At 40.8% G+C, this 25,404-nt stretch overlaps 1 protein-coding gene across 1 annotated transcript in view; it reads left to right on the forward strand.

Annotated features, from left to right (window-relative positions):
- The first annotated feature begins 680 nt into the window (after nt 1-680).
- The window catches only part of sh3bp5lb (SH3-binding domain protein 5-like, b), a 52,539-nt gene continuing 27,815 nt past the window's right edge, over nt 681-25,404 (forward strand). The window contains exons 1-4 of the mRNA XM_072370829.1: nt 681-1,352; nt 1,576-1,638; nt 20,203-20,331; nt 22,236-22,397. Coding sequence (XP_072226930.1) covers nt 1,092-1,352; nt 1,576-1,638; nt 20,203-20,331; nt 22,236-22,397 — 615 coding nt within the window. The 5' untranslated portion in view covers nt 681-1,091. The remainder of the gene's footprint in view (nt 1,353-1,575; nt 1,639-20,202; nt 20,332-22,235; nt 22,398-25,404) is intronic.

Here is a 25,404-nt window from a genome sequence, read left to right on the forward strand (position 1 = left end):
AAACATTAATTTTCATCTTGCTCCAAGGCCCTTTGAGGTGTGCTTTCTCAGATCCTTATTAAGACCAAGCTGGATGAAATAATTCAAACATGTTTTAAGGGGTAGTTAGTGGCCACATGTGTTCAAAATACTGACGTCTGCTTAATACACTGTCAGACTTTTAAATTTGGACCAGTTTAGACCCAGTTTTCCCTATAATTTACAGTGAGTTTCATATTATATTTCTAATGACCTAATATGGCCAATTATACCTACCGTATCCCTTTCCCCAGGCTGACAGGATGGTCCTAGATGACCTTAATGAATAATTAGAATTTCCTGGTATTTGTTATATTATTTCTTATAAGTTTTCAAAATTTCTTCAAAAAGTTATTATTTTATGTCATCTTGTTTGACAATTCTATACATAAAAAGTTCAGTTTACAGTTAAATTAAGCCTTCTAACATTTGCTACATGAAGATGCAGCAGTTTCCTCCTATAATCCAGAAACGTGCTCTTTTGATTAGTGTTCCCAAATTGAGGTAGATGTGAGGAGTGTGCATGTTTCTTGGTTTTCTTGGTTTCCAGGATGTTCCCAGGATGTTCCCAACTGGTGTCCAGTGACAGCTGGGAGAGGCTCCTTTGACGAGCTCCAACTTTGGTGCCACTTTCAGTTTGTTAAGACACGGATGCTGCTCCTGTAGTGCTACGGTCTGTTTTACTGGACCGTTAACGATGGAAAGAGGACGCGAAACACTTCACATAAACAAGAAAAAAGGCAGAGAGACTTGGACCAGCGCTGGACACGAGCTACATTTAATACGGAATAAACTACTTACATTGCTTATAACAAATGAGAGAAGTTCTAGAATTAGTGGGGAGCTAAAGAAAACCAGAGTAAGGAGGATTTGAGCTCGGTGTGGTCGTGACAGGTGCAGTCTGAATGACGGGGGGGTGCCGTTAGCCTCACCGTATTGGTTGTAATATAATTACAGGGTTTCATTTTGAAAGTTGAAGCAATGAAACGGTCTTTTCCATTTTTTTAGTGACAGAAACACTAACAACTTAGAAACGTATCGATATTAAATGGATACTAAGCGACAGGCCGCAAATGGAGCCCGACACCTCGCGTGAAATTCAAGCTTTTGCGGGATGCTCTCAGCTGCGCTGTCGACGGGAGAAAAGCCCGGGTGAGGAGGCAGAAGGCGGGGAGGGGAGCAGCGGGATGTTGAAGCCCATAGTTGGGAGGGTGGACACCGCGGAGGACATAAAAACGCAGCGTGGGGATGATGGAGAGGCTGACAAACACAGCAACATCGGAGAAAATGAAGAAATAAGTAAATACGAGGATGAATTAGACCCAAGAATTCAGGTATGTCAGCAAACTGCATTTATTTCTCAAATTGTCAAACAGTTGATGTCGCATATTGTCGCGTGATCTTATTGAGCGAATGAGCCTTGACTAAACGCAGCTTCCACGCCGGTCCATCCCAGCCCGGTGCAGCCTGCATGTCCCCTGCTGAACACTGCTCTGTTTTACTGCCAGCCTCTTTGTTCTGCTTTGCACATATCCCATCTGTCCGGTGTGTTTGCAGGAGGAGCTGGAGCAGCTTAACCAGGCCAGCAACGACATCAACAAGCTGGAGCTGCAACTTAATGTGAGAAACTTGTTTGTGTTGTTTCAGGGTAACGTGGTGCCCCCGAGATTATATTTGACCATCATTATATATTACTGAATTATATACATTAAATGTATGTAAAGTGTCAACTGTTTAAATAGACTTGAAGTTTATTCAGCTGAGTGAGAAGCCGGTCAGAACCTTTACATATTCACCTTTCATCCTAGATGTTAACTGATCACATCATAGTTTGAATCTCACACTCTGGGTTCTCATTAAACCTAGTAAATGATAGAAACAAATAGTCTTTGTTTCTCCTTTTCTGCCTCTGACAAAATGAGTTATTTACAGTCATATAATTTGACAGAAAAATATTGACCATGTTTTATGATTTCTGGTGGATTTAATTTCTTTTTGGGAGAGTAAATCTGTGTTAAAACCAGATGGTTCACAGCTCTGCTTCATTTTCAGATACATTTTTTGTCCTACAGTATTTTCTGCCCATGAGCAACAGTTATTTTCTTTATCATCATAATGATTTACATTTTGTCCAAGAGGAGGACCTATAACTATGAACTATAAACTCAAAATGAGGACAACCAAACTCAGTACTAGAAACAAAAAAACCCTAAATGCACTCCTGAAAATTGGAAGCTCTACAAACTCTATGAAACGTGATCTAAAACAAAAAAAAATCACTCACAAGGAGGCAAAAGAATTCTGACTTAAGAACTTTGAACAAGCAAGGCAAGGACAACTATGGCTGTGGTGGCAGGTTTGGGTGATCGACAGAACGAAACACTCAGGCGCAAGACAACGAGACGCAGACTATAAGACACATGAGGGCAAAGGGTGGACCCATTCAGGAATCAGGGAAGACCATTCCACTGCTGACACATGAGGAAGGGCAAGTCACCTGAAACGAGAGGAGAGTTAATCTTTCAAAATAAAACAGGAAATGAGAAGAGAAGACATGGAGACAGGACAAAAACCCAGCTTGACTTCACTGCGGTGTGACAGCTTATTCCATCCATCCATTTTCTATACCGTCAATCCGTTAATCGGGTAGCGGGGGGGCTGGAGCCTATCCCAGCAGCCATCGGGCGAAAGGCGGGGTACACCCTGGACAGGTCCCAGTCCATCACAGGGCCACATAGAGACAAACGGGACAAACAACCATGCACGCTCACACTCACTCCTAAGGACAATTTAGAGTCACCAATTAACCTGACATGCATGTTTTTGGATGGTGGGAGGAAGCCAGAGTACCTGGAGAGAACCCACGCATACACAGGGAGAACATGCAAACTCCACACAGAAAGGCCCAGGCAGGGATCGAAACTGGAACCCTCTGCTGTGAGGTGACAAAAAGTTTGAAGCAACTACCATTTTTATTACATTACATTGCGTGTCAGATGCTGTTAATTTGTGTCTTGGGTGGTTTCGGTGCAATCTGTTAGTTTCCTTAGCTAGGCAACTTTTTAAAAAATTGTCTCTATGAATTGGACTCATTTGGAATTTTAATGAATTGGATTGTAATTGACTTGAATTGGACTGTATCTTTGAAGTGCCTTGAGGTGACATTTATTGTGATTTGGCGCTATATAAATAGAATTTAACTGAACTGAATTCAGCTTCACTGTAACATAGAATGGTGTTGCCAGCGACTATTTCAATTTGTTTAATATAATCTCAGTTACTCACTCTGTATGCAAACAATCATGTGGCCTGCATTACACAGTCAGCTGACAGCTGAATAAAAAACAGGTCCTCTGCAGGTGCACTGATGTCGCTGTAAGTTACGTTCTCCCTAAACCACCCAAACTATTCAATCTCTCAGACATTAACATGTTATATTAAGTTGTATTTATTGTGGAATTGTTTACAAAACATTCAGTAACTTCTGATATGTAACAGAGACAATGTGAAAGAAGTAAAGGAGCATGATTAAATGATTAATCATCTTTTAGAGCTCTGTCAGCGTACTCTTACTAACCCCTGACCTTCTGTGTGCTCACCAGCGGACCAGCAGCTATTTTCAACAAAACATTGCTGTGTATAAGTGGGTCCACATGTGACACACTGTTTGAAAACTGAGATTCATGTGATTTCATTGATGCACTTATTATTACAATACATTGACTGTAGTTGGTACAATAAACACCAATGAAAATCATAAAACATACAGGCTACTTACCCATAAAGCCTCCAGATAAACCACTTCCTTTTCTGAACAATCATTCAGTATTTTCATTGAGAGGTTCTAACAATCCTACTTCGGTAAAACCTTTTTTTATAATGGAAATACATGTTAGAACTGCTATATGTTCCCACAGATTTCTGTGCCTAATTTTCAACATAGGCTATTCTCTTGTAAGCCCAGTTTACATGTGAACATTGATCCATGGATTTTAAACTATGTCTAATGCTTTTGATTGACACGTCACTTAAGACAACAAGAGCTTGAATAGCCAGCAAGAGTTTGTGTCTCTACTATACAGTAAGCAGAACTTGTTCAGTTTGAGGCCCATTAAAAGGTGACTCCCAGAAACTGCACTCATTCACTGTCATTGAATGAGCAGGGTTTTCTATGAACAATTCACCCTTTAGGCATTGATTTGATATTGTAATGTTATATTAAACGATTAATGAGGAAATATTATGTATTTTTTAACTTTTATGACATTTTTTGTTATCTTTTTCAATGGTAATACCACAGGATATTTTCCGTTTCCTGTCTGTCTCATCTATGCTATCTAATAAATATCTTATGTATATATATATATATATACATATATATACATATACTGAGCTAATCTTTATGTTTTTTTAATAAAGTTTTAGTATAGCTTTTGATGTTTGAGGGTCAGTTTTGTCCTTGCAGATGCCACTGTCTAATAAAGAAAGGCAGAGACTTTTCAGGGCCAGGAAGAATGCTGACCCACAAGCTAGGGCTGAGTATCTTGAGAAAAAGAGAGAAAGGTATTGTGATTTAGTAATGAAGAGATTATGCAGATCAGTTAAAAATGATAATACGTTAGTTAAGCAATGTGATGTGATGTTTATGGTAGGGCATATTTCTTCTGGAGCATCGGCATCTTGGTAATTAATCAAACCTGTACACCATGTAATTTGTTTTATTTCTAGGTACTACAAAGATAAATCCAAATCTCAGCCCAAAACACCTATTCAGCTGATGACTCCTGCTGCTGCAAAAAAGAAAAGAGAACAATGGAGGAGTAATAAGAAGAGGGTTAGGGTTAGACTGAGACAGTCAAATAATTCAACCCAAATTTCATATTGTATTACAGTATTGTGTTTTTTGAGTTGAGGATACAATAACAACCCTTTTACTTACACTGTAAAAAAATAAGACATTTTCCATCTTTTTTTCTCTTTTTGGCACTAAATATTGTGTGACAAACAGGAACGAATGAAGCCATTTCACTATAAATGTCCAAATATATTACATAATTCTGATAAAAATGGGGTTTTCTGAGAAGTAATTATTTGTTGAGCTGTAAGAGTTGAACTGTAATTATACAAAAACCTTTGAATACCAACAATGATAGAAATTTTAATTAATTTTGAAAACCATTTACGTTACCCAGGAAGGACATTTTCCATGGGAGAAATCATATAATTCACTGAAAAATGTTTATTGCACTCTTAAAACAAATTCCTGTTGTTGAGTGATATACAAAACACCCTAATAATGATAGAAAGTGACTTAATGGGTATTTTTAGCCAATTTAATTTTTTTCCATTTGTAAAATCCTTATTCGTCTTTGACCCTAAAACATGCGCCAGAAACAAGCCATGGCTGACAGGCAACGTCCTTTCACTCCTGAAGACCCTGGCAATGCAGTAGGATACAGGGGGCAGGGAGGAACAACCTGAAAAGGGAGATCAGAGAAGCTAAGAAACAGTTTGGGAGGAATTTGGAGAAGAATTTTGAAGACATCAGAGACACAAGGCGCCTGTGGCAGGGATTTCAGACAGTAATGGGTTACAGACATCCAACCAAAACAGCTCTGTGCAACAATCCATTGCTCCCAGATGATCTGAACAGGTTTTATTCCCGGCTTGAGGTCACTAACACCAGGAATGCACAAAGACCGACACCACCATCCACTGACCAGGTTCTGCAGCTGTCTGCTGAGAATGTTAGGAGGACCTTTGCGAAGATAAATCCTTGAAAGGCCTCCGAACCAGACAATGTACCATAAACAATGTGTTCTAAACAGTTGTGCAGATGCATTAAACTGTCTCTCTAAGATTTAATCCTGGTTCACCTCGACAGTGATAAAGCTGAACTCCTTCTTGTTGGCACCAAATCCACCCTATCCAAAGTTGACAGTTTCTCCCTCACCATAGACAGCTCCACAGTGTCGTTCCCCCCCACTCCTCACACCACTGATATCCTGGTCCACAGCCTCGTCACCTCCCGCATCGATTATTGTAACGCACTCCTTTTTGGTGCCCCTCACAAATCCCTTCATAAGCTTCAACTGGTCCAAAACTCTGCAGCCTGCATCATCACCAGAACACCCTATTTTCACCATATCACCCCTGTCCTCCAGCAGCTTCACTTACTCCCAGTCAAATTTAGAATTACTTTTAAAACCCTTCTCTACACATTCAAGGCTATCCACAACCTCACCCCCCCAATCTCTATTCGGCGCCTGCTGTCTGAGGACGCTACTACATCTTCGTCATTATCTAGACAGGGTTCATTCTGACCTCAACAACATCTGATTTGAGCAGTGTCAGCACACAATATGTTGTTGAGCTGTGTCAAGGCACAATATGTGGAGCAGTGTCAAGGCTCTGCTCCCCCACATAATTCCCCCTGAAATAATTTATTAGTGATTTAAGAAAAAAAGAAGTCTCACAAAATTATTCTAATAATCAAAACTGATCAATTGAAACATATCTACCATAATAGAATAAATTAAAGTATTGTAAAAGGAAATATATGTGATATATATATATAAAACAAGGAAATCACAATAATTATGAATGAATAATAAAATGAGTCCTCTAAAAATTTAACTGAAAATGTATATAGTGTGAGTTTTACACTCTGGACCAACAAATTAAACATTGTAAAAATTCATCATCTTGTACAAATAATATTGAATCCACCACTCATCATTTAAATATTTAACATTACCATTAAAATTGTCCACTGTTCACAGTGCATAAGAGCAAAAGACCTGTCGGCTGCCACTTTTGTAACTCGTGTTCTTATTCACGAGAAAATTCTCCTATGGCCCCATCCCTACTTGATGACCGACCACTTAATTACTCACTCAGTATCAAAGGTTGTGCTCCGAACAGTTGACTGACACGAATGGCGATGGACATATATGATTAGTTATGACTAATAATAAACATAAAATGAATACACAAACAATATCCAATTAATAAATTACAGTTTTGTACCATGTACAACAGAAAATCAGAAATACTCAGCCAGTCCACTCCGGTCACCAGCACTCTGGAGTCGACTGCTTCTGGCTGAACATCAGTCCGGCTGGGTCTGGAACTGTTAAGCTATCTTGGAAGGAGAGGTTACTTTGGATCACGTTTACTCCAACCTAGCTGGAGCATACAAAGCAACACCTCTCCCCCACATAGGACAATCGGACCACCTCTCCCTTTTGTGTTTATGTTTTTGTTAATGCATTTAGCAGATGCTTTTATCCAAAGTGACTTTTCCTCACACCTCGGTACTCACCACTCATCCAGACGCTGTCCCCCTCTGATCACACTTTTATTGACACTCCAGGACCGGTTCAAAAACACTGACTGGAATATGTTCATTCACACAGACTTGGAACACTACGCTTCATCTGTATTGGACCACATCTTCACCACTATAGACAATGTCACCACCCAGAAATAGATCACCATGTACCCCAACCAGAAGTCTTGGATGAACCGTGATGTCCTTCTCTTGCTGAAGGGCCACAACATCGCCTTCAGGTCAGGGGATGCACAGGCCTGCAGTACAGCCAGGGCAGAGAGGAGCATCAAAAAGGCCAAACACTACAAGGGAAGGTAGAAGAACACTTTTTGAACTCCAACCCTTGACGTATGTGGCAAGGACTCCAGATCATCACAGATTACAGGACCATCAACCCCTCCCCCGCCTCTTCTGATGTCTCCTTCCTCAATGAGCTCAACAACTTCTATGCTCGTTTTGAGAGACTGCAACCAAGGCCACCAGTCACTGACTCTCCCCCACCGATGTAGGAGCGGTGCTGAGCAGGATTAAAATCCAAAAGGCCGCGGGTCCTATTGGCATCCCTGGACGTATTGTCAGAGCGTGCTCTGGGGAGCTGGCAGGAGTGCTGACGGACATTTTCAACCTGTCACTGGCCCGTGCTATGGTACCAACCTGCTTCAAAACCACCTCCATCGTCCAGATACCCAAAAACTCCAACCCATCAAGACTCAATGACTACCGCCCGGTAGCCCTCACTCCCATCATCACAAAGTCCATCATCACTTCCTGATCAGCCGACCCCATGTCCGGCTGGATAACCACTGCTCATCCACCATCACCATAAACACCGGTGTACCACAAGGTTGTGTGATGAGTCCCTTCCTCTACTCCCTCCTCAACACCATCATTAAGTTTGCAGACGGCACCACGGTGATCGGCCTCATCAAAGACAAAGATGAGACCGCCTACAGGGAGGAGGTGGATTGTCTGGCTGAGTGGTGTGACACCAACAACCTGCTGCTCAATGCTGAGAAGACCAAGGAGCTCATCGTGGGCTTCAGGAGGAATGCTGACCCACACCCACCCATCCACATCAAGGGGACGGCAGTGGAGCGTGTGAACAGCTTCAAGTTCCGGGGTGTCCACCTCTCCGAGGATCTCACCTGGACGACCGGCTGCTCCAAGCTGGTCAAGAAGGCTCACCAGTGCCTCTTCTTTCTGAGGACTCTGAGGAAGAACCACCTGTCCCCAGACATCCTGGTGAAATTTTACCGCTGCACCATTGAGAGCATCCTGACCAACTGCATCACAGTCTGGTACGGGAGCTGCTCTGCCTCGGACTGGAAGGCGCTGCAGAGGGTGGTGAAAGCTGCTCAGTGCATGAATCACTTCCTGCCATAGAGGACATTTATAGGAAGTGGTGTCTGAAACGGGCTGGGAAAATCATCAAAGACTCCAAGCACCCAGCACACAGACTCTTCACCCTCCTGCCCTCTGGGAGGCGCTACAGGAGCCTCCGGACCAAGACAACCAAGTACCGGAGCAGCTTCTGCTCCACAGCTGTCACGCTCCTGAACTCTGCCTCCTGACACATGAACAATAATGATGGACTGTATCCCTATATACACACCAATAACACATGGACTACTGTATATACTGTATAGATAATCTATTCCTGTTCATAAATACTCATAAATACTCTCCCATACTTATATTCTTTTTTTTATAGTCTGTTTATACCCCTTCATATTTATAACCTGTTTATAGTCTGTACATTCATAGCCTGTATATACTTTTACTTATAGTTCATATTCACAACAACTTTACTGTACATATATATATTTATATTTTTGCTAAAGCACTTCTGGATGAATGCAAACTGTATTTCGTTGCATGTGCAATGACAATTAAGTTGAATTCTATTCTGTTTTATTCAATTCTAATTCAGTGCTAGGCTAATTTTGCTTGTTGCTATTGTGATTTCTAGTTTGGAGTTAGGTTGATGATAGCTTTATTGCGAATGCTAATACTTGCTGACCTATTGTAAATTTACACTAGATTAATAGTAGCTTTATTGCTATTGCTAATAAATGCTAACTTTACTGCTAATTTAGAGCTAGGTTAATGCTCAACCTACTTTTACATGACTCAAGCTAAGGGCGTTGCCCTAACTTTTGCCCTACCCAGATCCTTCCAATGGGAACACTACACAATGACCTTTCACCAGTCCAAACGAGTCAAGAATGCACGTCACAGCTCTGTAAATTCAAATCCAATGAAACATGAACACACCTCTAAGCCTACCTCCCAGGATTTTGGTAACTCCCCTCATACTCTAATCTAATAACCAAAAGAAAACAACTGAACCGCACCCTATTCTTCAGCTCAAAATGGCGTTTGTAACACTCTTGTAACAAATTAAGAAAAAGGGCCCAAAATAAAAACTCACAAGCTGTAAACAGGGAGAAATACAGTTAAATCACAGCTTAATTATTGTACTCTAGAAACTGAAATACTACGACCATATGATAAAAGAAAGTGTGATTTTAACAAGAACATACAGCTGTATTGTTCACGGAATAAAAATGTCAAAGCATTCAAGGACATCCATGCAATGCAACTCAAACCAGCGACCTGAACCAGAAACAAGTCTAGCTAGACTGTTAAAAACAAAATTTAGATACACAATTCAAATCACAACAGCCCTGCAAAGATACAATTGTGATAGAACATACTCAATAGAACTTAACAGATGTTCAAAGAAATACGGCAAGCAATATGCAACAATTAAAACTCACAGATCAATACTGTAACCTATTCCAACAATTTATTCAAACTCTCTCACAAATCTCAAACCAATCTCTGTCTATGCAAACTCTTCTCTCTCCTCTCGCGCACAATACCCCAAACACACGTAGCCTAAACAACCTCTCCCTCTGACCTTTATTCAGTTACAACAGCTTTACTCTCAACATTCACTTCTCTTTCATTCAATTCAAGACTATATATGTAGAAGTTGTATGTTAACACTGTAATTACAAAATTTATGTGTGTGTTTTAATCAAATAATAGATATAAAAAATGAAGAGAGTCGGGGATGGGATGAGTTGGAACCTTGATTTTCACACAAAAGATCTTTTTTAGATTCACATAAAACAGCAGGATTTCACACACAGCAGCACAAATGAGCACAAACAAACCGGTTTACACACACACCAAGTCAGTGAGTTTGTCAGTCACCAGTCAATCCTTCACAATTTTAATTGTTTAGTTTCTTTTATTTAGACTTTTATTTTCAGGAGATATTGACATAGACAATATATGAGATTTAAAATATTTCTTCTTTATAAGCCTTGTGGTTTATTCATGAATCTGAAGAAGCTGACGTGTAGTTTATCAGCCTCACTTGTGACCTCTTATAATATCTCCTGTGGCCAATTCATGATCAAATTTGAATTTTCTTCTCAAAATGTTTTCTATAATGAGGTCAAAGATAACTCCAAAGAGTTTTAAAGATATATTAAATTATATAAACACATATATTATAACATGCCCCTATAGAACTGGAATGACTTTTTCAGAGTTTTCTTGAACCAGGAAGAAACCTCTGGCAGAACCAGAACCAGGAAGAAACCTCTGACATAACCAGGAAGAAACCATCTGTTTGCCTTGGGTGACCCTACCAGGGGCTTGAAGCCCCGGGCAACATAGCTCCCAGACTCATTGGGGCACGCAAACTCCCCCACCACGATAAGGTGACAGCTAAATAATTTTAGCAGCCCCCCTGCACAGAGGAAAAATAAGAAACTTACGAGGGCCAGCCCACCACTCTCTCCTGTGTTCCTTAATTTAAGGAAAACCCTGAGGGCTGTCACCCTGTACACCAACCAGCAAACATCTGCTGCCTTTAATGGTTAGGAAAAAGATATCCCACCTGCCGGCTTTGACGACTGATCTCGGCTGCCGGGGCACAGAGGACTCGCTCAGCGGGGCTCCAGACGCCTAATTCACGAAGTCGGGGTCACCATTATGTTGTGGAGAAAAGAGTAGTCGGACTCGCAGAGTCTCACTCTTGACCCAATGACCTCAGTTTGTGACATCCTCTTAATACCTTTCTATATCATTCAGTGTGTGAGTGGCCCAAACACAATCTCTATTCGGCGCCTGCTGTCTGAGGACGCTACTGCATCTTTGTCATTATCTGGACAGGGTTCATCCTGACCTCAACAACATCTGATTCGAGCAGTGTCAAGACATAATATGTGGCTCTGCTCTCCCACATAATGTTTTCTTTTTATTCACTTCCAGCAAAGGGATATCTTGGGATTACCTTCATTCTAGTTTTTTGCCTGGATGGACTGGGAATAAACAACCAGACTTGCATAAGTAGCATTCATCGTGTCTCATGCCACTTACCTGTTTAAAAGGCACTCTTCACTGCCGCCGCATCTACCTCAGGAGCAAAGCCATTCTAAGCCTGCAAAGATAACTGAACCCAGGAAAAGTCGCATGTGCCTCTCCTCTCTTCAGACTGAACTCTCCCTCCCATTTGAACCTGCTTACCTTTTTGGGGCATTCTTCAGTACAATTCCATTTTGTAAATAAATCCCTTTTAATCAATCTTGGCTTTGAAGTTTTGTCTCTGTATTTTGGGTTCTGCTATATTGGTATTTATAACGTGATCCTTATCTCCTTGCTTGTGAAGTCTTGGGGATGACATCCTGGACGGGGATGATTTGTGGCCCAACTTAAAATGTGAGAAGCAAATCACTAAGAGAGAAAAGTGTGGTCCTGCTTGTGTTTGTTCTGCATTTTGGTACCAGTGGCTGTCTTAGAAAAAAACATGTTGACATGGCTATATTATATTTGCATTCCAGTTACAGCAAAGAATGTAATTCACTTTCTTCGGATGTAAACATGAACCATTTGTAAAGGAACACACATCTTGCTTGTACTCTCCTGGCTTAAGTCACAACCTTACTATGTCTGTTCCATAGCATTCACTGCATACTTTTTACAGTTTTTTCCAGAAGCTGGTATATGTGCTGCTTGTGTGAAGTACATGGTCCATGTGTCCATGGACACATTCCATTTAAAAAATGTGCAAAACTGCCCCCTGTTATCATTTTTTTAAGTGAATTAAATCACATTTTTAAAAACACCCTAAATTTTCCCAGAGTGAATCGAGAAAGTATTCATATCTATCCTAAAGGAAAATTTTATTGTTGCAGTATACATTTTTCATTTTGCATTATTGCGATTGGCAGTGATGACCTATTGTTTTACGTTGCAGCAGAGCTGAAGAAGTCTGTTACTGAACACACTCCTTTATTTCAATGGAATTGCAGCATGCTGAGAGAATATATGCCATTCTGTTGTCCAACATATTTTATTGTAATTTAAACCCGGCCATGTGTTGAAATGCATAAGTTTGAATTTTACTTGATGAGCCAGTGGACCTAGGACTTCCATTATGTCAGAGCAAATGGTCTGTAGTCATCGAGGGCAGATGCATTAGGATTTTTTAAGAACTGGAACAACGCAGGATCTCTTCCACAGCTCTGGAACTTTCTCCTGACTCAGGCTAAAGTTAAAGAGGTGCTGTAGAATCCCACATAGCTGTTCCGCACAGGTCTTTGTGTGTCTGACACCATCTAGACCTGCAACGTTGTTTTTGGCTCAGCCTCTTAAGCTGCCTCTTCAACTTACTTTGAGGGAGATGCATTAGAGGTATCAGTTTGTATTGATGAAGGGTAATACTGTAGAGTTGTGACAACTGTGGGTCCAAGGAGAGTTTGAAAGTATGTGTTGCTGGGGGCAGGGGATGAATGTTGAGTATCATCCTGAGTAAAGCTTTTTAAAAAACATGTCCAATTCATTGATTTTCTCTAGACTTCCATTTGTCTGACACACCTTCTGATCTTTTGTATCATTGACCACATGTCTCTCATATTGTTCTGCTGGAGCTTGTTTCCCAGCTTTTTCTCTGATCACATCTTTACTCTCTTTTAGCTTCTTTTTCAGCTGTTTCTGAAAACGTCAGTCAGTAACTCCCTGCCCTCCTCTTTGAAGGTTATCTTTTTCATCTTCAACGGGTTTTTCAGCTCACTGGTGAACCCAGGCTTGTTATTGGGATAGCCCCTCATCCAGTGGGGATGATAGTCTCTGCACAGAAGTTGTCTGAACTCGACCAGGCTTTACACAGGAGTCAACTCAGTTCAACTTAGTCCTTTCTTGTATTTGACTTTTGTCACTTTTTTTGTTGAATCATAAGCAGGTTGATAACTTTAAAGAGAAAACAAACAGAAATTAGTTTCACCATGAATCCTAGTCATACATGCAATCATATGTTTAGTTCTCTATCTTAGCCTTAGTCCGAGCAAATTAAGCAGATTCAGATCTTTCATCAAACTCATAGTGTCATGCTTAAAGAGAACATAAGTGGAGAAGTGAAGTGAGATACATAACAATGCTGTGCTCCACTTACTCAAACCGCTCCCAGGGTTGACCAATTCAATTCAATTCAATACACTTCAATTCAGTTTTATTTATATAGCGCCAGATTACAACAATTGTCATCTCAAGGCACTTAAATAATATAGTCCAATTCAAGCCAATTGGAATTCAATTCATTGTAATCATAATACAATTAATTCATATAGAGCCAATTCAAAAAATAATATCCTAGCTAAGGAAACCAACAGATTGCACCGAAACTTGTCTTCAGTCCAATCTCCCGTCCTGAGCCTGAGGGACTGTGGAAAGGAACGACTCCCTTTAACAGGAAGAAACCTCTGGCAGAACCAGAACCAGGAAGAAACCTCTGGCAGAACCAGAACCAGGAAGAAACCTCTGGCAGAACCAGAACCAGGAAGGGTGGCCATCCGCCTCGACCAGCTGGGGTTTGAGAAGACAGAAAAGAGGGAAAAGAGGGGGGAAAAACACCATAACGCCATTCAAAGGATATCTGTTGGAACAGGGAAACATAGGTTAATAATCACAATAATGTCACATGTACATAAAATCAATTGTGAAATTAAACAGGGGGAAAAAGAGAGCAAAGTGAGGAAAGGTGTGACAGATGAGGTCCCTCAGCAGTCTAAGCCTATAGCAGCTTAACTATGGGATGTTTCAGGATTACCTGAGCCATCCCTAACTATTTTAAGCCGAATCTTAAAAATGGAAAGGGTGTCTGCTTCCTGGACATTTACTGGGAGCTTATTCCACAATAGAGGGGCCTGATAACTGAAGGCTCTGCCTCCCATTCTACTTTTAGAAACTCTGGGAACAACAAGTAAACCTGCAGTTTGGGAGCAAAGTGCTCTGTTAGGAAAATATCTTACAATGAGATCTTTAAGATATGATGGAGCTCGGTCATTAAGAGCTTTATATGTGAGGAGAAGAATCTTAAATTCTATTCTGAATTTAACAGGGAGCCAATGAGAAGAAGCTAAAACTGGAGAAACATGATCTCTCCTGTTAGTTCTCATCAGAACTCTGGCTGCAGCATTTTGGATCAGCTGGAGGCTTTTCAGAGAGTTTGTGGGGCAGCCGAATAATAAGGAATTACAGTAGTCCAATCTTGAAGTAACAAATGCATGAACTAGTTTCTCTGCATCACCCTGAGACAGGATGTTCCTGATTTTAACAATATTATCAGAATCAGAATCAGAATCAGAAGCATTTATTGTCAATCAAGCATTACAGCATTACATTGCACGCAGATTGAAATGGCGTTTATCCAACTCCAGTGTGTGAAGAAAAGGAGAGGAGAGGGGAAAAAAACACAGCCACAGACTATACTCCATGGAGAGTACACTGTGGGGCCGGGAAAAAAACCTCAAGAACAGTAACATAGGTCACCATCCAACATAAAAACTCAAAACATGAACAAACATTTGCTCGTTTCACACATAAAAAACGGGGGGAAAAGAAAGAAGGGAGGGGGAGAAGTAGTTCAGAGCGTCTCACAGTAGTGATTTCAGGAGAGTTGTTTCAGCAGCGGCCTTGGCCGAGGCCGTTGCAAGGAGAGCAGGAATGCAGATTAGATTATGATAGTTGGTTAGGGCGAGTAGTCGTATTTCAGTGGACACGACTCACTCTGTTTGTCCATTCTGGTCACAAAAACGATCCATACGACTTTGCAAAGCCACCAGCTTCACCAAGATGTTTTCCATATTGCGGTTAATGACCACAGTCTGAGCACCAATAGCTCTGCCCACCAATTCAAACATGCCGGACAGCTTGGGGCCTGTGACTGCTGTCTCCGAATTTTGCGATACACCAGGGCAATGCCTAATCCAATTAGCAGAAAGCCCGTTGTCATGGTTCCGAATATGTATAGATCCTCCACGTCTTCAATGGAGAGACTCGACAGGCACACGACTCTCCACGTCTCCCAGGAGTCCCTCGTATACCCAGTGGCAAACGTTCCGTCGGGACAGGCGGGTTCCCCTGGACCCGAGCTTCTTGTAGCAATGATTTTGTCAATTGCATTTAGAGACCAGCCGATCAATTCCATGATTTAGTTTGAAAGCAATGCATAGAGAGGCTGAAGTTGAGACAGGACCGGACAAGACAAGAGAAGCAGGAGAGATATGGGAGAGGGCAGAATCAGGAGAGAGTAGAAATTCGACCGCCTTTGTTGAGAGCCGGAAGTAGAAATACGAAGGTGAAAGAAGTTGAAACCTGTTTTTTATGTGCATCAAATTATAAATTCTGGTCAAAAATAACTCCAAGGTTCCTCACTGTAGAACTAGAAGCCAAGGAAATACCATCTAGAGTAACTATATAGCCAGACAATTTCTCCCTGAAGCACTTAGGTCCAAACAGAACAACTTCAGTTTTGTCTGAATTTAAAAGCAGACAGTTCTGAGTCATCCAGGTCTTTATGTCTTTAAGACAGGCATGTAGTCTGACCAACCTATTGGTTTCATCTGGTTTCATAGATAAGTACAGCTGAGTATCATCAGCATAACAATGGAAATTTATGCCATGCTGTCTGATAATGTTACCTAATGGAAGCATGTATAAAGTAAAAAGAATTGGTCCAAGCACAGAACCCTGAGGAACTCCATGACTTACTCCGATGTGTGAGGAATATTCTTCATTTACAAGAACAAATTGGAATCTATCAGATAAATATGACTTAAACCAGCCTAATGCAGTTCATTTAATCCCAATAACATGTTCAAGAAATTGCTTTTAAATTCAGACAAAACTGAAGTTGTTCTCTTTGGACCTGAGTGCTTCAGGGAGAAATTGTCTAGTTATATAGTTACTCTAGATGGTATTTCCTTGGCTTCTAGTTCTACAGTGAGGAACCTTGGAGTTATTTTTGACCAGAATTTATCATTTGACGCACATATAAAACTGGTTTCTAGGACTGCCTTCTTTCACCTTCGTAATATTGCTAAAATCAGGAACATCCTGTCTCAGGGTGATGCAGAGAAACTAGTTCATGCATTTGTTACTTCAAGATTGGACTACTGTAATTCCTTATTATTGGGCTGTTCCACATATTCTCTGAAAAGCCTCCAGCTGATCCAAAATGCTGCAGCCAGAGTTCTGATGAGAACTAACAGGAGAGATCATGTTTCTCCAGTTTTAGCTTCTCTTCATTGGCTTCCTGTTAAATTCAGAATAGAATTTAAGATTCTTCTCCTCACATATAAAGCTCTTAATGACCGAGCTCCATCATATCTTAGAGATCTCATTGTTAGATATTTTCCTAACAGAGCACTTCGCTCCCAAACTGCAGGTTTACTTGTTGTTCCCAGAGTTTCTAAAAGTAGAATGGGAGGTAGAGCCTTCAGTTATCAGGCCCCTCTCTTGTGGAATAAGCTGCCAGTAAATGTCCGGGAAGCAGACACCCTTTCCACTTTAAAGATTAGGCTTAAAACTTTCCTTTTTGATAAAGCTTATAGTTAGGGATGGCTCAGGTGATCCTGAAACATCCCATAGTTAAGCTGCTATAGGCTTAGACTGCTGGGGGACCTCATCTGTCACACCTTTCCTCACTTTGCTCTCTTTTTCCCCCTGTTTAATTTCTCAAATGATAATATGTACATGTGACATTATTGTGGTTATTAACTTGTGTTTCCCTGTTCCAACAGGTATCCTTTTAATGGTGTTATGGTGTTTTTCCCCCCTCTTTTCTGTCTTCTCAAACCCCAGCTGGTCAAGGCGGATGGCCACCCTCCCTGGTTCTGGTTCTGCCAGAGGTTTCTTCCTGGTTCTGGTTCTGTCAGAGGTTTCTTCCTGGTTCTGGTTCTGCCAGAGGTTTCTTCCTGGTTGTGGTTCTGCCAGAGGTTTCTTCCTGGTCCTGGTTCTGCCAGAGGTTTCTTCCTGTTAAAGGGAGTGGTTCCTTTCCACAGTCCCTCAGGCTCAGGACGGGAGATTGGACTGAAGACAAGTTTCGGTGCAATCTGTTGGTTTCCTTAGCTAGGATATTAATTTTTTAATTGGCTCAATATGAATTAATTGGATTATGATTACAATGAATTGAATTCCAATTGGCTTGAATTGGACTATATTATTTAAGTGCCTTGAGATGACAATTGTTGTAATTTGGCGCTATATAAATAAATTGAATTGAATTAAAATGAATTAAAATTCTTCTCAGAAGCCGTATAGTCAAGTAATGTAAATTCAAAAGTTATTAAAAAAAGGTCAGACAAGACAGAGTTATGAGGGAACACTGTTAACTGTTCACTCTCAATGCCATAAGTCAGCACAAGGTCAAGGGTATGATTAAGGCAGTGAGTAGGTCTGTGAACACTATGAGAAAATCCAATAGAGTCTAATATAGAATTAAAGTTAATATTTAGGCTGTCATTTTCAACATCTACATGAATATTAAAGTCACCCACTACAATGACTTTATCTGTACTCAGCACTAACTGGGATAAAAACTCTGAGAATTCAGACAGAAACTCAGAATAAGGGCCAGGTGGACGATACACAACAACAAACACAAGAGGTTTAGTAACAGATTAGTAACCCTGATCTGAAGATAGCTGCCACTCCTCCTCCTCTGCCTGTGGTTCTAGGAACATGAACATTTAAATAGTCAGAGGGAGTTGATTCATTAATGCTAACATGATCCTCCTGCTGCAGCCAGGTTTCTGTAAGACAAAATATATCAATATGATGATCACAAATCAAATCATTCACTAACAGAGACTTCCAAAGGAGAGATCTAATATTCAGCAAACCACATTTAATAGTTTGATGTTTTTGTTCAGTTTAAGTTTTTGTTTTAATTTTTTTTTTGCACAAGAGGATTTGCTCCTTTTGTGTTTTTTGATCGAGGGGGGGGCAGCATCAGGTGGGAAGCCACAGAGAAGTGTGTAAGACTACAACTCTGCATCCTGGTCTCAACCCTGGGTTGTCATGTTTCTGGATGACTAATAAATTCGTCCATATTTCTAGAAATGAGAGCCGCTCCTTCCAAAGTGGGATGGATGCCGTCTCTCCTCATCAGACCAGGTTTTCTCCAGAAAGATTGCCAATTATCTATGTAGCCCACGTTGTTTGCTGGACACCATCTAGACAACCAGCGATTGAATGAGGACATGCGGCTAAACATGTCATCACTGGTCAGATTTGGCAGGGGTCCAGAGAAAACTACGGAGTCCGACATTGTTTTGGCAAAATTACACACCAATGAAACATTAATTTTAGTGACCTCCGATTGACGTAACCGGGTGTCATTACCGCCGACGTGAATAACTATTTTACCGTATTTACGCTTATCTTTAGCCAGCAGTTTTAAATAGGATTCTATGTCACCTGCTCTGGCCCCTGGAATGCATTTGACTATGGTCGCTGGTGTCGCTAATGCCACATTTCTGACTATAGAGCTGCCAATTACCAGGGTTTTGTCCTCAGCGGGTGTGTCGCTGAGTGGGGAAAATCTATTAGAAACGTGGACAGGTTGATGGTGAACCACGGGCTTGACTTTAGGACTATGACTCCACTTCCTGACAGTCACCCATCCGCTCATAAGTCCCGGCTGCTCGGGATCTGCTCGGGGACGACTAACAGAGCTAGCTACGCTAGGTGGCTCCGCACTGACTAAAGGGGCCTGGCTCGCTATCGGGACCACACACCAAATGACACCCTGATGTTTTTTTCCATGTGTACGTACCAAAGTACGTATCAAAGCACCCCTTCAGCTTTCTGTGACCATGTTTTCACAGTTTTTTTGGTCACAGGCTTCCAGTGAACAATTGGGGGTTGGGTGGAGATGAGAAGAACCACATTATGACCTGACTTTCATGATGGAGGACAGGCAGAGGAGCCGTATGCATTTCCGACATTTGCAAAGAATAAGTCCAACTTTTATTCTCTGGTGGAGCAGTTTATAAACGGCAGTTAGAGATGTAGCAGAAAAGGAGATGTGGTTTGTATCTACAGAGAGAGCCATGAATGTGTTTTCTGTGTTGTGGTTGTAACCTGGAAACAACTGAGCTGATGTAATGACATGCAACATTTGCAGCACTTACAGGGCCTCCAGAATAACACTGGGGAATAATTTATAATTGTTTATAATTTGGATGGAAACTTACAGCTGACAGTCCAATGTCCTGGGCATAGATCCTCTCCTTTATAGTGACATTTGACAGTGAATACAATATGATCAGAGCTGCAGCAACAAACTGTCAACTAGCACAGTGTGTTCTAGAAGAGAAAGAAAAAAAGACTTTGGCACCTCCTTTACCTGGTGCCTTATCAGACAACTGTGTAACCCACCCATGCCTCAAAACAGACCACTGAGTCCTGTTATCACAGTCTCAGCTTTTACATAGTTTCATGGCTCACTTTATGAGATTTGCAATGTTTTTCCATGTCTGTTTTTCCCTTAGGATGCTAGATCCAGCTACAGGAAGATTCTCACTGACTCTGCGAGGAAGCTCAATGCTCAGGGCTCTCAGCTTGGTGCCTGCATTGAGAAAGCAAGGCCTTACTATGAAGCTCGCAGACTTGCAAAAGAAGTAAGTATTGTAGCCACTCTTGAATATCCACAAATCATTGACAAAGGAATACATTCACACAGTAGTTTATTGGGTATACCTAATATAATCTGTTGCAGTTATTCATCTTTGTTTAGCTTAATAAATGGACTTGTACTTGTATAGTGCTTTTCTAGTCTAACTGACCACTCAAAGCGCTTCACTACATGCCGCATTCACCCCACTCACACACACTGATACAGCACGTCTTAAGATTCTTAACTACGTGTTTTTTCTAATCATTCACACACATTCATACCCCCAATGATACACTGGGGGGGCAACGTGGGGTTCAGTGTCCCAAGGACGCTTCGACATGTATTCTGGGGAAGCCAGAGTCGAACCACCGACCTTCCGATTGGTGGGCGACTGCTCTTCCTCCTGAGCTACAGGATGAACAAAATATTGATGTTGATGAGCAGTACAGTGAGCGACTCTCACATTTGGGGAAGTTAAAGGGGCATATAATGCTGTTATTTTCTGTCACATACATCAGTGTTTGATAGTTTCTGAACTCTTTGGAATTTAGAGATACCAAGTATCATCGACACATACAATTATTTCAGAAAATAAGATCTCTAAGGACCTAAACAAATTATATGGCTGGAAAAGATTGCAGTTTTATCTGAAGTTTTTGACTCCACATGTGCACCAAACCAACAGAAGAAATCTCATTATTGTTACCCTTCCCTGGAGTGTTCCTCCAGCAAAGACTCGGACTCGTCCAGGAGCAAGGAGTGTCAGAGTCACAAAGGTAACAGATGAACCTTATAGTCATTTGATGGCCTCTCTCTCTTCAGCTAATGTTAATGAGACCACAATCAGAAAAACACTGAACAGCAATCTAATTTAGCAGTCTCCAGATATTTACTTTATGCACACACTTCTGACTAACTATACTTACTATAACAGTAAACTCTGACATACAAGCTCGAACATATTTTTTTCTGAAAAAAGAAAAAAAAAAAATTTTGGGTCAAAATCCAATCTCACGAAGTAGAGGATTTTATAGACCACATCTGCTTGGTGGACAACAACAAGTTCTTGAGGGAGGATGCAGAAGACAATAAGCTTCCTTTTTTTTGACTGTGCTGTACACAAATGGACCAATACCTGCTTTTTCACTCACACCACCCAATTAAACACAGACTGGTTGTCATCAGAACTCTGCACCACCAGGCTGTCCCTACTGAGGCTGATTTAAACAAAAGGAACACAAACACCTCAAGAAAGTACTTCAATTCTGTGGATATCCAAATTGGGCCTTTGAACAGAGCAGGTGGTCTCAGGTATCCCCTACTCTTACAATGCAGCCTTAACTCTACTCCCCAGACAGTTTCACAACCATTCACACATTGGAGCTTGAGCCCAAAAAATGTTTGGCCAGGCAGGTAACAACTGATAGATGACAATGACTTTAAAAACCCACACATTTGTCGGGTATGTCGGAGACTCACATGTGATCTTAATGACCCTCTAAGTGTGAACCGTTTTCCAATTACTTACCAGCTGAACTTCCCACCAATCAGGTAGAACTAAGGAAGCCTTTTGATGAAAGTTGAAACGTCTTCAAGAATGGAGAAAGGAAGTCCAGTTGTCCTTAGTCAAACTGCTTGGATAACATTTCATACTCGACGCGAAATGAAAGTGCACCGGTTCTTGCTTGAAAAGGCATATGGGAAAGAAGCTACAGAAGCAAGGTAGACAGCAATCTGCAGCAATATAGACAACGTTTAAATTGTAAGATTCTCTTGACTTACTGAATGTATAGATAGGATAAAAGCCTGAAGTTTGAAAGGCCACCATCACTGCTTGTTTTCTTCACATTGATCACAGTGGATCATTTTCATTGCTACTGTAGATTTTGTGATTGTTTGTTTCCACAGGCCCAACAGGAAACCCAGAAGGCAGCTCTTAGATATGAGAGGGCTGTGTCCATGCACTCTGCTGCCAGAGAGATGGTTTATGTGGCAGAGCAGGGCCTACTGGCTGACAAGAACACCATGGACCCAACCTGGCAGGAAATGCTTAACCATGCCACAGCCAAGGTATCACCCTGCCATGGGTTGTGGTGCAGTTCATATGGGCTAAATGAGCTCACGAGAGAATTAATCTGCCAGTTTAAATAAACAGAATATAATAGATATGCAGCATGTTTAACACCTTCATTATAGTAAGTGGAGTCTTTAAGTTGACGAGGAACCCGTGTAATCACCCTATGGATGGAGTAGTTGCTGGTTCACGTTAGTATGAATCTTTCATGGAGTCATACTCAGAATCACACCGACAATTAAATTGTTTAGATTTTTAACAATGCCGCATACACTACATACCATGCATTAAATCCTGTGTGTTTCACTTCTGTCAGTTTAGCTAAACAGCGATTAAACATTTTGGTGTTGACGTTTTACATTATCATTTTTGCTCACTCGTGTTTTAGGACCTTTGAGCAGCATCAACATTTTTATTATACACTAGTTGAATACAGAGCATGAGCACTGTCAATTTATACTGGGGTTTTCATAGAAGGAAAATAATGCAAACTATGATTTGCTGCTGTTCAATTCAATTCAGTTTTATTTATATAGCGCCAAATCACAACAAATGTCATCCCAAGGCACTTAAATAATATAATCCAATTCAAGCCAATTAGAGTCCAATTAATTGTAATTATAATCCAATGAAATTCAATTAATTAATTTCAAAATAATACAATTCATTCATACAGAGCCAATTCAAAAACAATATCCTAGCTAAGGAAACCAACAGATTGCACCGAAACTTGTCTTCAGTCCAATCTCCCGTCCTGAGCCTGAGGGACTGTGGAAAGGAACGACTCCCTTTAACAGGAAGAAACCTCTGGCAGAACCAGACTCAGAGGAAGAAACCTCTGGCAACGGCGGCACAAAGATCTTAAAGAACAAAACATAAAATCGCTCCACTTCACACGGGAGGAAGGACAAGGTACCTCAAACGAGAGGGAAGTTAATATTTCAAAATAAAACAGGAAATGACGAGACAAGACATGAATCAAAGCATAAATCGTGACAGGATTATGATTACAATGAACTGAACTCCAACTGGCTTGAATTGGACTATATTATTTAAGTGCCTTGAGATGACATTTGTTGTAGTTTGGCGCTATATAAATAAAACTGAAATGAATTGAATTATGGTCGCTAATGAAATGAATAGAACAGATATTTAGGGCCCTATGGTCACACAGGATGTCCTTTTAGAGAAACTGCACACAACATTTTGACATAATGCAGTAAAGCCAAGCAGAAATGTCTTAAAATGAAAAGATCTCCCAGACTTTAAGCTCATTGATTCTGCCTATGAGTGTGGCAGGACCCTAAAACTAGACTTCTTACTATGATGCTATTCTCAGACTATATAAACACACGTGGACAAAATTGTTGGTACCCCTCAGTTAAAGAAGGAAAAACCCACAATTCTCACTGAAAGCACTTGAAACCTACAAAAGTAACAATAAATAAAAATTCATTGAAAATTAAATAATCAAAATCAGCCATTACTTTTGAAATGTTGATTAACATAATTATTTAAAAAAACAAACTAATGAAATAGGGCTGGACAAAAATTATGGTACCTCTATAAAAGATTGAAAACTATTTGACCAGAGTGACATGATTAACTCAGGTGTGTCCTTTAATTGACATCACAGGTGTTTCCAAACTCATAATCAGTCAGTCTGCCTATTTAAAGGGAGACAAGTAGTCACTCTGCTGTTTGGTGAAAAGGTGTGTACCACACTGAACATGGACAACAGAAAGCGGAGGAGAGAATTGTCCCAGGACATCCGAAAAAAAATTATAGACAAACATCTTAAAGGTGCAGGCTATAAGACCATCTCTAAACAGCTTGAAGTTCCTGTGACAACAGTGGCTCATATTATTCAGAAGTTCAAGACCCACGGGACAGTAGCCAACCTCCCTGGACGTGGCCGCAAGAGGAAAATTGATGACAGATTGAAGAGACAGATCGTTCGAATTGTATCCAAAGAGCCCAGGACAACCTCCAAAGAAATTAAAGGCGAACTCCAAGGCCAAGGTACATCAGTGTCAGATCGCACCATTTGTCGTTGTTTGAGCCAAAGTGGACTTCATGGGAGACGACCAAGGAGGACACCACTGCTGAAAAAAAATCATAAAAAAGCAAGACTGGAATTTGCAAAAATGCATGTTGACAAGCCACAAAGCTTCTGGGAGAATGTCCTTCGGACAGATGAGACCAAACTGGAGCTTTTTGGTAAGGCACATCAACTCTATGTTCATAGACTCAAAGACCAAGCATACGAAGAAAAGAACACTGTCCCTACGGTGAAACATGGAGGAGGCTCAGCAATGTTTTGGGGCTGCTTTGCTGCATCTGGCACAGGGTGTCTTGAATGTGTGCAAGGTCAAATGAAATCTGACGACTATCAAGGCATTCTGGAGAGAAATGTGCTGCCTAGTGTTAGAAAGCTTGGTCTCAGTCGCAGGTCATGGGTCTTCCAACAGGACAACGATCCAAAACACACAGCCAAAAACACCCAAGAATGGCTGAGAGAAAAGCGTTAGACTATTCTAAAGTGGCCTTCCATGAGCCCAGATCTGAATCCCATTGAACATCTGTGGAAGGAGCTGAAACATGCCATTTGGAGAAGGCACCCATCAAACCTGAGACAACTGGAGCAGTTTGCTCATGAGGAGTGGGCCAGAATACCTGTTGACAGCTGCAGAACGCTCATTGACAAATACAGAAACCGTTTAATTGCAGTGATTGCCTCAAAAGGTTGTGCAACAAAATATTAAGTTATGGGTACCATCATTTTTGTCCAGCCCTATTTCATTAGTTTGTTTTTTTTAATAATTATGTTAATCAACAATTCAAAAGTAATGGCTGATTTTGATAATTTAATTTTCATTTATTGTTACTTTTGTAAGTTTCAAGTGATTTCAGTGAGAATTGTGGGTTTTTCCTTCTTTAACTGAGGGGTACCAACAATTTTGTCCACGTGTGTATATATATATGTATATATGTGTGTGTATC

This window comes from Leuresthes tenuis, unplaced genomic scaffold (assembly GCF_036924035.1).
Source record: "Leuresthes tenuis unplaced genomic scaffold, fLeuTen1.0.hap1 SCAF_18, whole genome shotgun sequence".
Taxonomy (NCBI): Eukaryota; Metazoa; Chordata; class Actinopteri; order Atheriniformes; family Atherinopsidae; genus Leuresthes; species Leuresthes tenuis.